The 12,210-nt window shown below is 37.2% G+C and overlaps 1 protein-coding gene across 1 annotated transcript; it reads left to right on the plus strand.

The window, feature by feature from the left end:
- Positions 1 to 4: 4 nt before the first annotated feature.
- On the plus strand, positions 5 to 10,737 carry lpcat2 (lysophosphatidylcholine acyltransferase 2). The gene is made up of 14 exons (XM_082161160.1): positions 5 to 1,067; positions 2,213 to 2,355; positions 3,090 to 3,307; positions 4,466 to 4,578; positions 4,979 to 5,039; positions 5,872 to 5,930; positions 6,285 to 6,319; positions 6,745 to 6,799; positions 6,994 to 7,076; positions 7,204 to 7,329; positions 7,782 to 7,935; positions 8,166 to 8,264; positions 8,602 to 8,743; positions 9,674 to 10,737. The coding sequence occupies exons 1-14, from the start codon at positions 957 to 959 to the stop codon at positions 9,859 to 9,861; spliced, it is 1,587 nt and encodes a 528-aa protein (XP_082017286.1). The 5' UTR covers positions 5 to 956; the 3' UTR covers positions 9,862 to 10,737.
- The last annotated feature ends 1,473 nt before the right edge of the window (positions 10,738 to 12,210 follow it).

Consider the following 12,210-nt stretch of genomic DNA (forward strand, 5'->3'; position numbering starts at 1 on the left):
TCGGATCTCACATAACTAGACAAACAGCGACATCTAGCAGTTCCATTGTATAATGAGCGCATCTATCTCTGTATGTTTATGTGCCTTGCATTTAACTCGTAATATACTTGAGTAATACATAGTAATGTAATTGTAATTCTTTAGTTCTTTAAATGCTTTTTGTTGGCGTTTTAATACTTTTTTGGTTGGAAAATGTTACTGCAGTGCAGAGTCTTTTTAAAGCTGCACCGGTTGAACTCAAGAAAAATATAGAATGCCGTTTTGTTTTCAATGGATTGTAGGTAAATGTACTTCAGTTTACGTCCTTTTTGTTCTTAAATAGGCCTACCCTGTTACTGTTGTGCTGAGTGAAGAACCGCTTCAAACGATTCAGTGCATGCCCGAACTGTTCACAACACAGAACAACAAGAATCGATTCAAACGAGTGATTCCTTCTCGAGTCGAGCATCATTGATTCTGATTCTAGACCGCCGGAAGAAATACTGCTGGACACACGAATTCGCTGAAATATGGTCAGGGAAAATGTTTCTCAGCTCGGTAACTTACACTGCCTCGCAATGATTTAGAGTCTAGCGACGCCACATGTTCAAACGGTAAACCTGTAGAGAAAAACAGCGAGGGCACCTTTAGCCCTAGTGGCTACAGGTCTAAATAGGATTATGTCCATAAGAGGTGGGGCTTGTCTCTAAACCAACTATGACAGCATTTAGGACATAATGCATATTTTGATTCAGCTAGTGCTCGCACAGAAACTCTGCTCTGACTCCAAACTCGTCTAGAATGCACAAAACTTGCCGTTAGTTATGATCTCATCTGATTGTGAAACACATCCGCTGACCGCTAGGGCGCGAGTGTCATAAGGTGGCGCGCGCGAGTGAAATGAGGAAGAAGCGCGTACTAGTGCGTTCAGAGGTTGACACACATGAAGATTCTGCTGTGATGACTGAAGAGTGAAGATGTCTGCGCAGAGAGTGTTCGCGCTGCCCAGACAGCATTCCCTGCTGCTGCCCGCCGTCATCAACCCATTCGTGCACGACCTTAAGTTAACTAAAGCCGATAAAATCAAAGTGAGTCTATACTCTCAATTTATGACTTGTCTGTCAATATTATTCTTCACTGAGGTCATTCAGCTCTTTATCCTTTTAATGTGTCAACATCTTATTTGATTTGCTTAATATGTTTCCCTCTAAGCTACGTTATTGGACGAGCTCTCTTATTTTAAGTCTATTTTATTTTAAGTCTTGCAATAACTTGGGGAACAGGGCTGGCAAATGCTGGCAACAATTTGTGTAAAAGTTGAGAAAACGTTTATTACGAAATTAATGAAAATAGCTAACTTGCCTGTGCTGTAGAAAGGGTCCAAATTATGTTACATTTTGTTACAGTTTTTGTAATGAGGGAAAATCATGCAGTAACGAGAGCACAGCATCTGGTATTGAAACATAGAGAGTATTTACATTTATGAATTTATTACAGTCATTAAAATTAGTTCATAAAAAAGGTTTTACTACAATGCATTTAAATATAAATACAATAGATTATGTGAAAAATTATGGTATTGTATGGTTTAATTGTTGAATACAATCAAGAAGGTCAAGACCTCTGACACTGATGTTTTTTTGAAGTAGCTAGTTAACATGCTATGTCAGTTGTCCCCAACCTTTTTGACCTGAAGGCCCTTTGTTGTCCAACACAATATCCCCCCCCCCCCCCCCCCCCCCAATATATATATATATATATATATATATATATATATATATATATATATATAATATATATATATATTTGGTATTTCTGCTGTAATTATGACAAATATGCTTTTTTTCAATCGATGATTAGAAACAGAAATTAGCAGTATTTATATATTAAATGAATTAGCAATGATTCATTTTGTGATTCCAGACTTTTCAAGAACAATAGTACTGTAGAACTCTAATAGCTATTTGAGTAGGGTGGGGGGAGTAATTTCAGTTTACGTCTTGATTTTGTGTTTTATTTAGCATTGTAAGTTATTTTAGAGTCTGTTTCATACATTAATTCCATTCCCCCTCAAACCGATTAAAGGGTCCCCATAGAAACATCTGTGAGGTTGAATCGCTGCTCCTATGTTAGCAGATGTCTTGAATAGAAACATAGAAAGTAATTTGCATTGTGTAGATTTCTTTGACATTTATTGTGTGATTATGTCTATTTTTCCTATGTCTGTGTGTAGTGTTTTCTTCTAGGAATCATCCTTGTGCCGCTCCGTGCCATTTTCTTGCTTCTTGTTCTAATGGTCATGTGGCCAGTTTCTGTCATGATAACATTCAAACAGCCTCTGTCTGGAGCGGTGGAGCCCATGACTGGCTGGAGAAGGTACATACTACTCCTTGTACACCCACGTTACATACAGATACTCCACCTCCTCCATTTCAGCACAAGATTAAAATAGACCTTTTTTTAGCCTACAGCTTGTTTGAACCGCTATACAACACTTCCGGCTTGCTAACTAAATCTGACAGCACAGCACCTTAAACATTAACCTTACAGATAACACTACCTCTTACAATTTACTGATTTTGTCTTAGTTCCTGATTTGTATCTTTTACTAAATGCTTAGAAGGAATGTAAGCTAATAGTGATTTGTTAGGTCTTGTGTGCATGGGAGTCTATTGTGTGTGTTTGCTTCCCCTGCATCAATAATAGAAGCGTGAGTTGGTAATGTAAAATTTGTGGTTTGCATATCAGCCGTTGCAAATATGTTGTGCATCACAGATGCCTTCTATTCTGTTTAATTCATGCTTCTCTGTCAAACCACGTGGTTTCTTGAGAAATTGCTCATTTTGCTGCATCTCGTTTCTACTTGGATTGACCACACTGATCAGATTAATTAAGGCTCAGCGTAGGAGGCAGCACAGCTGTTGGAGGGATGTGGTTATTCTCTTAAATGATGCAACAACATGCTGATCTGACACCCGATGAGCACACCGTGTCAAAGCCGTTAAAGCAAGCTTTTTGTACTTGCATGTGTCAGTATGTTTAATTAATCAAAGTCATTACCCACTATGATTCCTGATGTGTGGTGTGCTTGTATATGTGTTTGTGGGCAGGTTCTTGCACAAAAAAGTGATGACCTTTCTAGGCCAGATGTATTTCTTCGGGATGGGTTTCAGGGTGGTGGTGAAGGGGAAGAAGGCCAGCAGTGCAGAGGCCCCCATTCTAGCTGTGGCCCCTCACTCTTCTTTCTTTGATGCCATCGCCTGTATTGAAGCTGGTCTGCCTTCTACTGTATCCCGCTCCGAGTCCATGGAAGCACCAATCTTTGGCAGTAAGCAGTGTGGTTATTTACATCAATATTGGTCTTTATAAAAAGGAACACAAAAAGCAAATGCAATACCAAAAAAAATGTGATCACGTTTTCGCTTTTGAATATATTCACATTGTTGATCAGTTTCAGTGTTGCCAGATTGTGCGGGTTACTGCACAGTTGGAGGGTTGCCAACTCTCACGCATCTGGCGTGAGACACACGCAATAAGGCTCTGTCTCATTCTCTCACGCTGCCCAAGTAAATCTCATGCCAAATTAAAAAAAGTCAATGTGCTGTGCATTCCGTTTGACGTATGACATCAAGAATCGCCAGAGCCATTGGAAAGCTGTGCCAATCACATTTTCCCCACACCAAGAATGGTGAAACGGCATTGTGAAACATAGCATTTTAGCACACAAAGCAGATTCAAACGTCTAAGATAACTATTATTAATTTGAGTTGTTAATTTTAACCTTTAATAATAATACCAGCTGACAGGGCAACCTGTATGTTTACAGCATTAGTTGAGAGATTTCTTTCCTTGAGAACAATTAACATGTAGCTAGCTACTGAACCTGATATTTATCCAAATGAATCAATAATTTGATTGTACTGGGAAAACATTTTTTGGTCGGGAGACAAAATTTGAGCTGGTTTGGGGTCAGTTCTGCGTTTTTTAAACATCTAGGGGGCAGAAAAGTGTCAGATTTCATCAAAAAATATCTTCATTTGTGTTCTGAAGATGAACGAAGGTCTTACGGGTTTGGAACGACATGAGGGTGAGAATTTAATGACAGAAATTGAAATTGATTCATTTTAATAAATTAATTTTGTCATCATTCTTTAATTTTAAGGAGGTAGGCTGAATGGTACTTATACACCTTGGTTGTCGTGAGAATAGTTTTTGAGAGCTTTTGGGCTGGAAATCGTCAACCTGATCTGGCAACACTGATCAGTCTTTTGAAAAATTGTAAATTACTTAATTTGAACAGACTTAAATGTGTCATTGAGTAGCCACCACTGCTACTTATCCTACTTAATGTGGAATTTATCAGCCAAAGAAAAAAAAAGAAAAAACATTGTTGTTAAATATCCATTATTGATGTCAGTTTTGCATGTGTTATTATTATTGCTATTATTATCACTTTAATGTTGTTTTATTATTTGATGTTCCCCAGGGTTTTTGCGCTGTGTGCAGCCAGTGCTTGTTTCACGCAAAGATCCAGACTCTCGTAGAAACACTATACTTGAGATTGAGCGGAGAGCAAAGTCAGGGGGACAGTGGCCACAGGTGAGTGCCTCCACAATTTTAGTTCAGTTTAGTTTAGTTTATTTGATCATAATGTGACTTTAAAATGGTCAAAAATAAAACAAAGTTTAAAAACGTGAACACAAAGTGAAGCCAAATGATGTGTGTCACAGCTTTTGAAAGCAGGAAATTACTCTTAGACCTGTACTTCCTCAGCTTGAATACAGGATGTCCTGTTCCTAAACAATGTCCAGTTTCAACATTGTGGATGTATAATTAGTTGTACCACTTTTATTATTGAGAAGTCTTTTTTTTTTTTATATATCTAAAAAACTGTATTTGAAACTGTATGTTAGTTAATATCTTAGTATTTGCATCCAAATTGCCACCATGATAGCTACGGTACCATTAAAAATAATACTGGTGTTATTTTCCTTTTTAGGTGCTCGTTTTTCCTGAAGGAACATGTACAAACAGATCATGTCTCATTACCTTCAAACAAGGTTAGCAGATTGTGTTTATTTTTGTTTGTTTGTAATATAGAAATGTTAATTATGATATTGGACAACATAATAATGTAGATTAAATATTAAGATACAGTTACAGATGTTACAGATACAGTATAATGTAGCAAATGTCCATAACTCAGTAGATAATGAAAGTTGTGTATGAACTGCACCATATGAAAGTCTTGTTGTCTGTTATCAGATAACTAATTTCCCTAATGCAAATGTATACAAGTGAAGGGGAAGATAAACTTTCACGGAATTCGGGGTTTCCAATGTCCACGGTTTGTTTTGGTGTACTAAAGAAACTAGAATGAGGTCTGCTGAGGCCAGCAAAACCAGCAGCACATAAAAGAGAGTGAGAGTTGTGTCTATGAGTAGGTATTATCCACATACCACTAAGACTTTATCCCTTTGAGTGACATTTTTTTTTATATATTTCAAAAACTAAATCTTTTTGCAGTAGGCTTAATTAATTTAGCTGATAAGAGTAATATTTATTGTTGTATTATGATAAAGATAAAGATAATAATTGAAGACCTATAGATTTTTTCTATATTCAGGTCATATCATTTGGATAGTGTTTGCTTCATTGATAAACATTGATTGTCCAATTGAGAACCAGTCAAATAGCTGTAATCTGATACGTAGGATATGGTGTGATCAATGGAGTGCCAGACAGGGATTTAACTTCATTCTGAAATATATGTCTCCATAAGGAAAACAGGTGGGACAGTGGTACTGAGCAGTTTTTAGGAGGTATGAATGTAGCTAAAAGAATAGAGGATGAATGAAAAGTGCTTATTTGCTACTCTTTTTACCTCCATAGGTGCCTTTGTCCCAGGGGTCCCAGTACAGCCTGTTCTTATCAGATACCCAAATAAGTTGGTCAGTATAAATTCAATAGAAGTCTTGTATTATTTCATGATGCCTCAGTTTCTGGTGATAAACTTATCTGACAAACACAATGAAGTATCACAAAAAAATATAAATAGAATATTATGTAAAATACAAATCCATAAATAACCATAATAGCCAAGTAGAGAGGACTGAAGTAACTCGACCATAAAATAGCATGCATTTGAATTAGGCCACCTGGCAAAATTACACACAGCGCTTAAAGGCCTGTCAGTTAAAAGGCCACAGGTAAAAGTCTGTCAGTCGAGCTCGAGCTGTGAATAGCTCAGGGTTCAAGCCTTTTTTTTTAAAAGAATTTTTACTAAACTTTTTTTGCTCTTACAGGACACAATCACATGGACATGGCAGGGTCCAAAATCGTAAGTAATATTAAACATAAACAAAAAGCATTTACACAACTGACAAAATGCTTCTGCAATTTAGGCCTTTTCCAATCACCGTTACAACAAAAAAGTCATCAGAATTGAAATTCAAATGCCAGGATAATGTATATAATGCTGCAAGAAACACTGGTAAGCCAAACAGGTTGTTTCATTGGTTTATTGGCATTTAAGATAAGGAAAATGGAGCTAAATTTTATAATCAAATAAAAAAAGTATGAGAGCCTGCTATCTGAGTGAATTGTCATCTTCCTCCTCTCTGCATATCTGCACGTGCAGTCTTGTAGATCACTTTCTTAGATAAGCTTGGTCTTCAGACCCTTTTACACAGTCATGCATAAATAGAGAGCAATGCTTTCTGAAATGCTGTTGATTTGGAACCTCACCACCAGTTCCTGTTTTAGGGCCAGATTACTGCTGCTCACACTCTGTCAGCTCTATACTACGGTGGAAGTTGAGGTTTGTAAGAAAGATTTGCATAATTCATGCTAATATTCTCTGCTTTTTGCACGTTTGATGTATACACATGTCAAAGGAGCATCAAAAAGCTGTGATGTTAAAACAAATAACCAACTTAATCTCACATATAGCTAATCTTCAAAAATCGTATTTGCAAAATATTTACGATTCTATTTATTGTGTCTGTGTTTTAGTTTCTGCCCCCTCAAGTTCCCACTGAGATGGAGAAAAAGTGTCCTATCAAGTTTGCTCAGTCAGTGAGATCTGTCATGGCTGTGTAAGCATGTCATGTTACTATTTATTAATGTCTTTATAAGATTTTATATGGTGGACATTTAGAATGTGTGCACAAAACAATATTTCAGTCTTAAAAATTGTATCACAATTTCGGACTCTGTTATTAGATCTCTGGGCCTGCCGGTCACAGACCACACTTATGAAGATTGCCGTCTGATGATTGCAGCTGGAGAACTGACCCTGCCTATGGAGGCGGGTCTCGTGGAGTTTACCAAGATCAGCAGAAAATTGGAGTATGACTGTTATTATAAAACTATTTTAAAAAGTGCATAACCTTGTTATCATTAAATATGGTTATACTCATAGCCCACATGATTACACCAAATAAAAAAACAATTATAGTAGTTTACAGTCACCATGAAATCATGACTTTTTTTAAGGAATATTGCAGTATTTATTTGTAATTATTCAAATATCAAATATATTTGATCATAATAACTTCCCCTCCCTCTTGCAACGACATGTCTTTTCTTCTCTGATGATGTGTTTACTGCTGCGAGAGCTGGACAACCTGTCACTCAAATGAGATCAGCAATAGCAAACCACAACGATCCAACCATCCAATCAAGTTGCATTTAAGCCGTTTGACTTGGATATACATCACAATAGGGAAGAAAAGACTATCATAACTTTTGTTTCATGCCAACTTCAAGCTCAAAATCTCTGGTTTTCTGTTTAAATTCAGATTAAAATGGGACAATGTGAAGAAGGAATTGGAGAGTTTTGCCAACATAGCCTGTTCTTGCAAAGGTGGAAGGATCACAATTGAGGAGTTTGCCAGCTTCCTCAAACTACCCCTCAGCCCAGCTCTACAGGAGCTCTTCACTCTGTTTGACAGGGTGAGTGTTCCCTTAACTATCCACGTGGAATAAGATATGGATAGGAGTCCCACTAAGATACAGAAAATAAGTTGAATGTATGAAATACTCTCAGATATCTGCTTTAAAAATCTGTTTTATTTTCAGCCCACAACCAATATAAAGCTCTGGGACTGGATGAATCAAACTGCATTTTATTTTATTCACAGTGTGGCCTATTTAAAGCAAATGTTTTCTGTGTCTCTTTGTAGGATGGGGATGGCACCATTGATTTCAGAGAGTATGTCATTGGTGTCACAGTTCTGTGCCGACCAGCTAATAATGAGGAAGTCATTCAGACTGCTTTTAAGGTAATGATATTACAGATTGCAGTGATGATATTATGAGAAGACAAATGTAATCCATAAATTGTCAATCTACTGAAGATTTAATCTTGCAAAGAAGTGTTAAAGAAGATGTTGTGATGTGGTTATGAAGGTAAACCATACAAGTACTGATGTGCCAGTGGTTGTTAGCACCTCGAGGTAGATTTCAAAAATCACTACTGTTGAAAAATATTTTGTCATGTAGTTAGTTAGAGCACATGGATGGATTACTCTCGTGTGCTCAGTTGTCAAAATTGGTTTATGTATATGTTTAAAATGAGGTAGATTGTCTAGTTGTTGTGTCTGTGAACTCTTTTTACAGCTGTTTGACATTGATGAGGACAACTGTATCACACAAGATGAGTTTAGCTGTTTGATACGTTCTGCTCTTGGAGTGTGTGATCTTGACGTCAACAGCCTCTTCACAGAAATTGATGCAGATGGATCGGGACACATAACTTATGGTCTGTATGCCAACTGTATAGCAACTACTACAGTGAGATAAGACTGTCAGGCATATTAGAAATGCTATCATTCAGAGAATACTATTTTATTTTTATTTATTTTTTCAAACATGAATTGTATGAAATTTAGCAAACAAAACAACACACCATTTATAATTGCACTCGTAACCAAGGGTTCTGTGGGCTGTCAAGCTATTTATATTTGTGGTTATATATTCTGTGGCAAAATGTTTTTCAACATGCCATTTAGTATTTTCCTAATCATATTCTGTACATAGACACTCAAATCACAGGAACTGTAACAGTGGTTGTCTAGTTTGGCGAATTAGATTAGGGGATGAGATTGATTTAGATTTTCTAAAAGTTGTAAAACCACATCTATGCTTGTAAGTCTGAACTGAACTTCACACGCAAACCTAACACTGGCAACATTAACTTTGGGTGGCAGTTTAGGGTGTGCATCGCCCAGAGGCCCAGGCTTTTTTCTGCACATGAATGCATCACAGTCAGCCGCACATGATTCCATGCAGTGTATGTGAACGCCTTAAAAAATATATGTGTGTGCAGTCATGAACACTTTCAAGTGAAGGCTTGTGGTTATTTGTGTAATCTATCAGTCAAGGTTGAATGTTTTTATCCAAACGATGACTGGTTGCCTTTTGAAAGGTGGAGTAATTTTTTGTAATACTTGCAGGAAGTTGATTTCAGGCCATCAGCTGCATATATTGGATAGTACCTACTTGAGTGTCCAAAATAAAATTAATAAGGCTTTAAGGCTCGTTTTTACACAGCGCCTGATGTAAATATGCTATTTACCATGGCATATTTACATAATTTCATTAATGCCCGTCAGTTACCTCACTTGATTAGCTTGGATTCCGTTTGAGTAACACATTTGTAGTAACTTTCCCATCTCGTTTTCTCTCTCAGATGAGTTTCATTCCTTCGCTCTCACACACCCGGAGTATGCGAAACTCTTCACCACCTACATCGAGCTACAGCGTTACCAGGGTCTCCAGGGGGAGGACCCAGACTGTGACGCCACTTTGCCTTACTTCTGTACGGCCTCTCATGACGACCACCAAGAAGACAGTACCTCTGACAAGAAAGATGATTGACACAGTTGAAGAAAATGAAGCATGCAGCCATAAGGTGTTTACTCTGCCATACCATTTGAGCACTTGCCTTTAGCTCGGGTGGAGTGTTTTTATACACAAGCAATCAGCAATAAATTTGCCCTATCAGATATCAGAAATCTGTTTACACCACCAAGTATTTCATAAACTATTCAATAATTTATTTAAAATTAATTTCAGAACAATGTTTACAAAATGTCAACATGTATAAGCATGCTAAAACACTTATTGTGTTGCCGCTGATTGAAAAAGTTGATTTTATTATTCTACACCCCTCAGCTTTTAGGCATGAAGCTTGTACTCCCACCTCAGTTTTTCAGTCTTTTTATTTTATAAAATCTAAAATATGATTTGCTTAAATCTAATTGAGGAAAAAAAGTGTTTTTCTGATTAAATTCATGGAGGTAATGTACTTATACACAGGTCTCCCTTTATGGAAAATGGATATTTTTTTTAGAATGAATATATTACAGAAGAGTTTCATATACAAATACAAACTTTCTTTTGTTTTTGTTTTGTTTTTGTGCTCAGGGACTTTGGTACAGAAAGTGAGTTTTAATCAAAGGTTTTGCTTTGCATCTCGTTTTTATTTGCATTCCCATTGAGGGGAAATGTTGCTGAGTTAGCGTTCCTTCCCTGCTGCTTGTTCAGACTAATACTCTGTTGCATCCACTGAAAATAGGCCAATTTGTGAGCAAACAGGCAACACAACACGCCCACAGTAGCTCGCACCAGAGGGCTTGGTTCCAAATTATCCCACTGCAGTGGTATTTATTTAGCAATGCAGGTTTCAATTATGGTTTTGTTAACACAGCAAAGTCAGCTTTTTTGCCATTAAAAAAATCCTTTGAATTTTAACTAGCATTTGTTGTCCCTTTTATGTTTGAGTGCATGAACACTTGTTTGAAGAGTTGTACACTCTTGTGAATTAGAAGGAGAAATGGAAGAGAAAACTGCTGATTAACAAATACTTTTTATACTGAAAATATCCACTAGGTGACAGCAACTCCCAGTATATAAGCAGATCGTCTGCATAAACCGTTCCTAAAGAAATCCATCCAAATCTTCAGTGAACAACACTGTAAATGTGCATCCATAATAGTGGATATACATTAGTCCTGCTTTTATGCCAATGAGAGTGTGGATACGAGTTTCTGGGATGCATGTGTGCAAAATATTAAATTATAAATCCCCTTTGTCACTTCTCTATGGTCACAAGTGATTGTAAAATATAATTTTACATTTAGGTCAAAAATCATGTTTCACTTTCTGTGCTCTTAGTTTACCCTGTTCCTAATAACGGCATACACCCTTGCAGTCTGAGTTCACAGTTGTTTGTTTGTTTGTTTGACTTTATTGTCTGTTCAGATTTACTGGACAGAAATTCATCTTTTACACATAAATTCCACTGAAATTCACATAAAAAAACACTGGTTTGATGACGTAATGCCACATTGACAGTCAGGTAGAAGTCCGATGTGGAGTCAGAACCCGTGCAGGCTCAGCGAAAGTGTGTATAGGCTTTATGCTGAACATCACATGAACAAACAGGAAAAAGATGTGTTTCATCACATCTACTCGTTGGAGAAAGTGTTAACAGCTGTATGAACTGACAGCAATATCTATGGACATTTAAAGTAATCAACTTAACAAGCAAGTTATTTTAATTGTTTGAATTTTAATGAGAATTTAAAAAAAACTTTTAGATTTCAATCTGCATATGTGATGGTTATCGGATAATGTTCATCCTTAGAAGCTCCTTTAAAGACACATTGAGTAAAACAGCTCTATATTTAACAAAGCACATACAAAAAACCTGGACCAGAAATGATGCAACCACTTTGTTGCGCATAACCCATATTTAGGGCGCATAGTGGCCATAAAGCAGGGGTACTAAACTCAGTTCCTAGAAGGCCACAATCCTGCAGAGAGAACTTCAGGTTTGTGTGTTGGAGGCGTGTTGGAACTAAACTCTGCAGGACTGTGGCCCCCCTGGAGCACCCTTGCCATAAAGGGTCTATTTGCCATTTAAAATTTTCATCAAAATGACAAGTGAGACACCCTGGCTGCACCGAAAGCTTATAAGGCTGCTGACTTGTTGCCTCTCTGCCCTATTGAGCAATGACTTCACAGGCAGTGTTTGAGCATGAAGGTACCACCTGAAACTAATTTCAGACAGGCTACTGAGGCAGCAAATAACAGTCTAATGATCTACAACAAAACAAAGAGCATTGGTGATAACTTAAGTGACCACCAACCACAACTTTCAGGCATCATTTTATTTTTTCGCTCAACTGTCATGGAGTTCAATGCACTGGAAAGTGGGATATC

Source organism: Leuciscus leuciscus (genome assembly GCF_965113295.1).
Source record: "Leuciscus leuciscus genome assembly, chromosome: 2".
Lineage (NCBI taxonomy): Eukaryota > Metazoa > Chordata > Actinopteri > Cypriniformes > Leuciscidae > Leuciscus > Leuciscus leuciscus.

Coding starts and splice junctions, on each gene's coding strand:
- lpcat2 (XM_082161160.1), top strand. CDS start 957: ATGTCTGCGCAGAGAGTGTTCGCGCTGCCCAGACAGCATTCCCTGCTG. Junction 3,308..4,465: donor GGAAGCACCAATCTTTGGCA/GTAAGCAGTGTG, acceptor GATGTTCCCCAG/GGTTTTTGCGCTGTGTGCAG. Junction 5,040..5,871: donor TCTCATTACCTTCAAACAAG/GTTAGCAGATTG, acceptor TTACCTCCATAG/GTGCCTTTGTCCCAGGGGTC.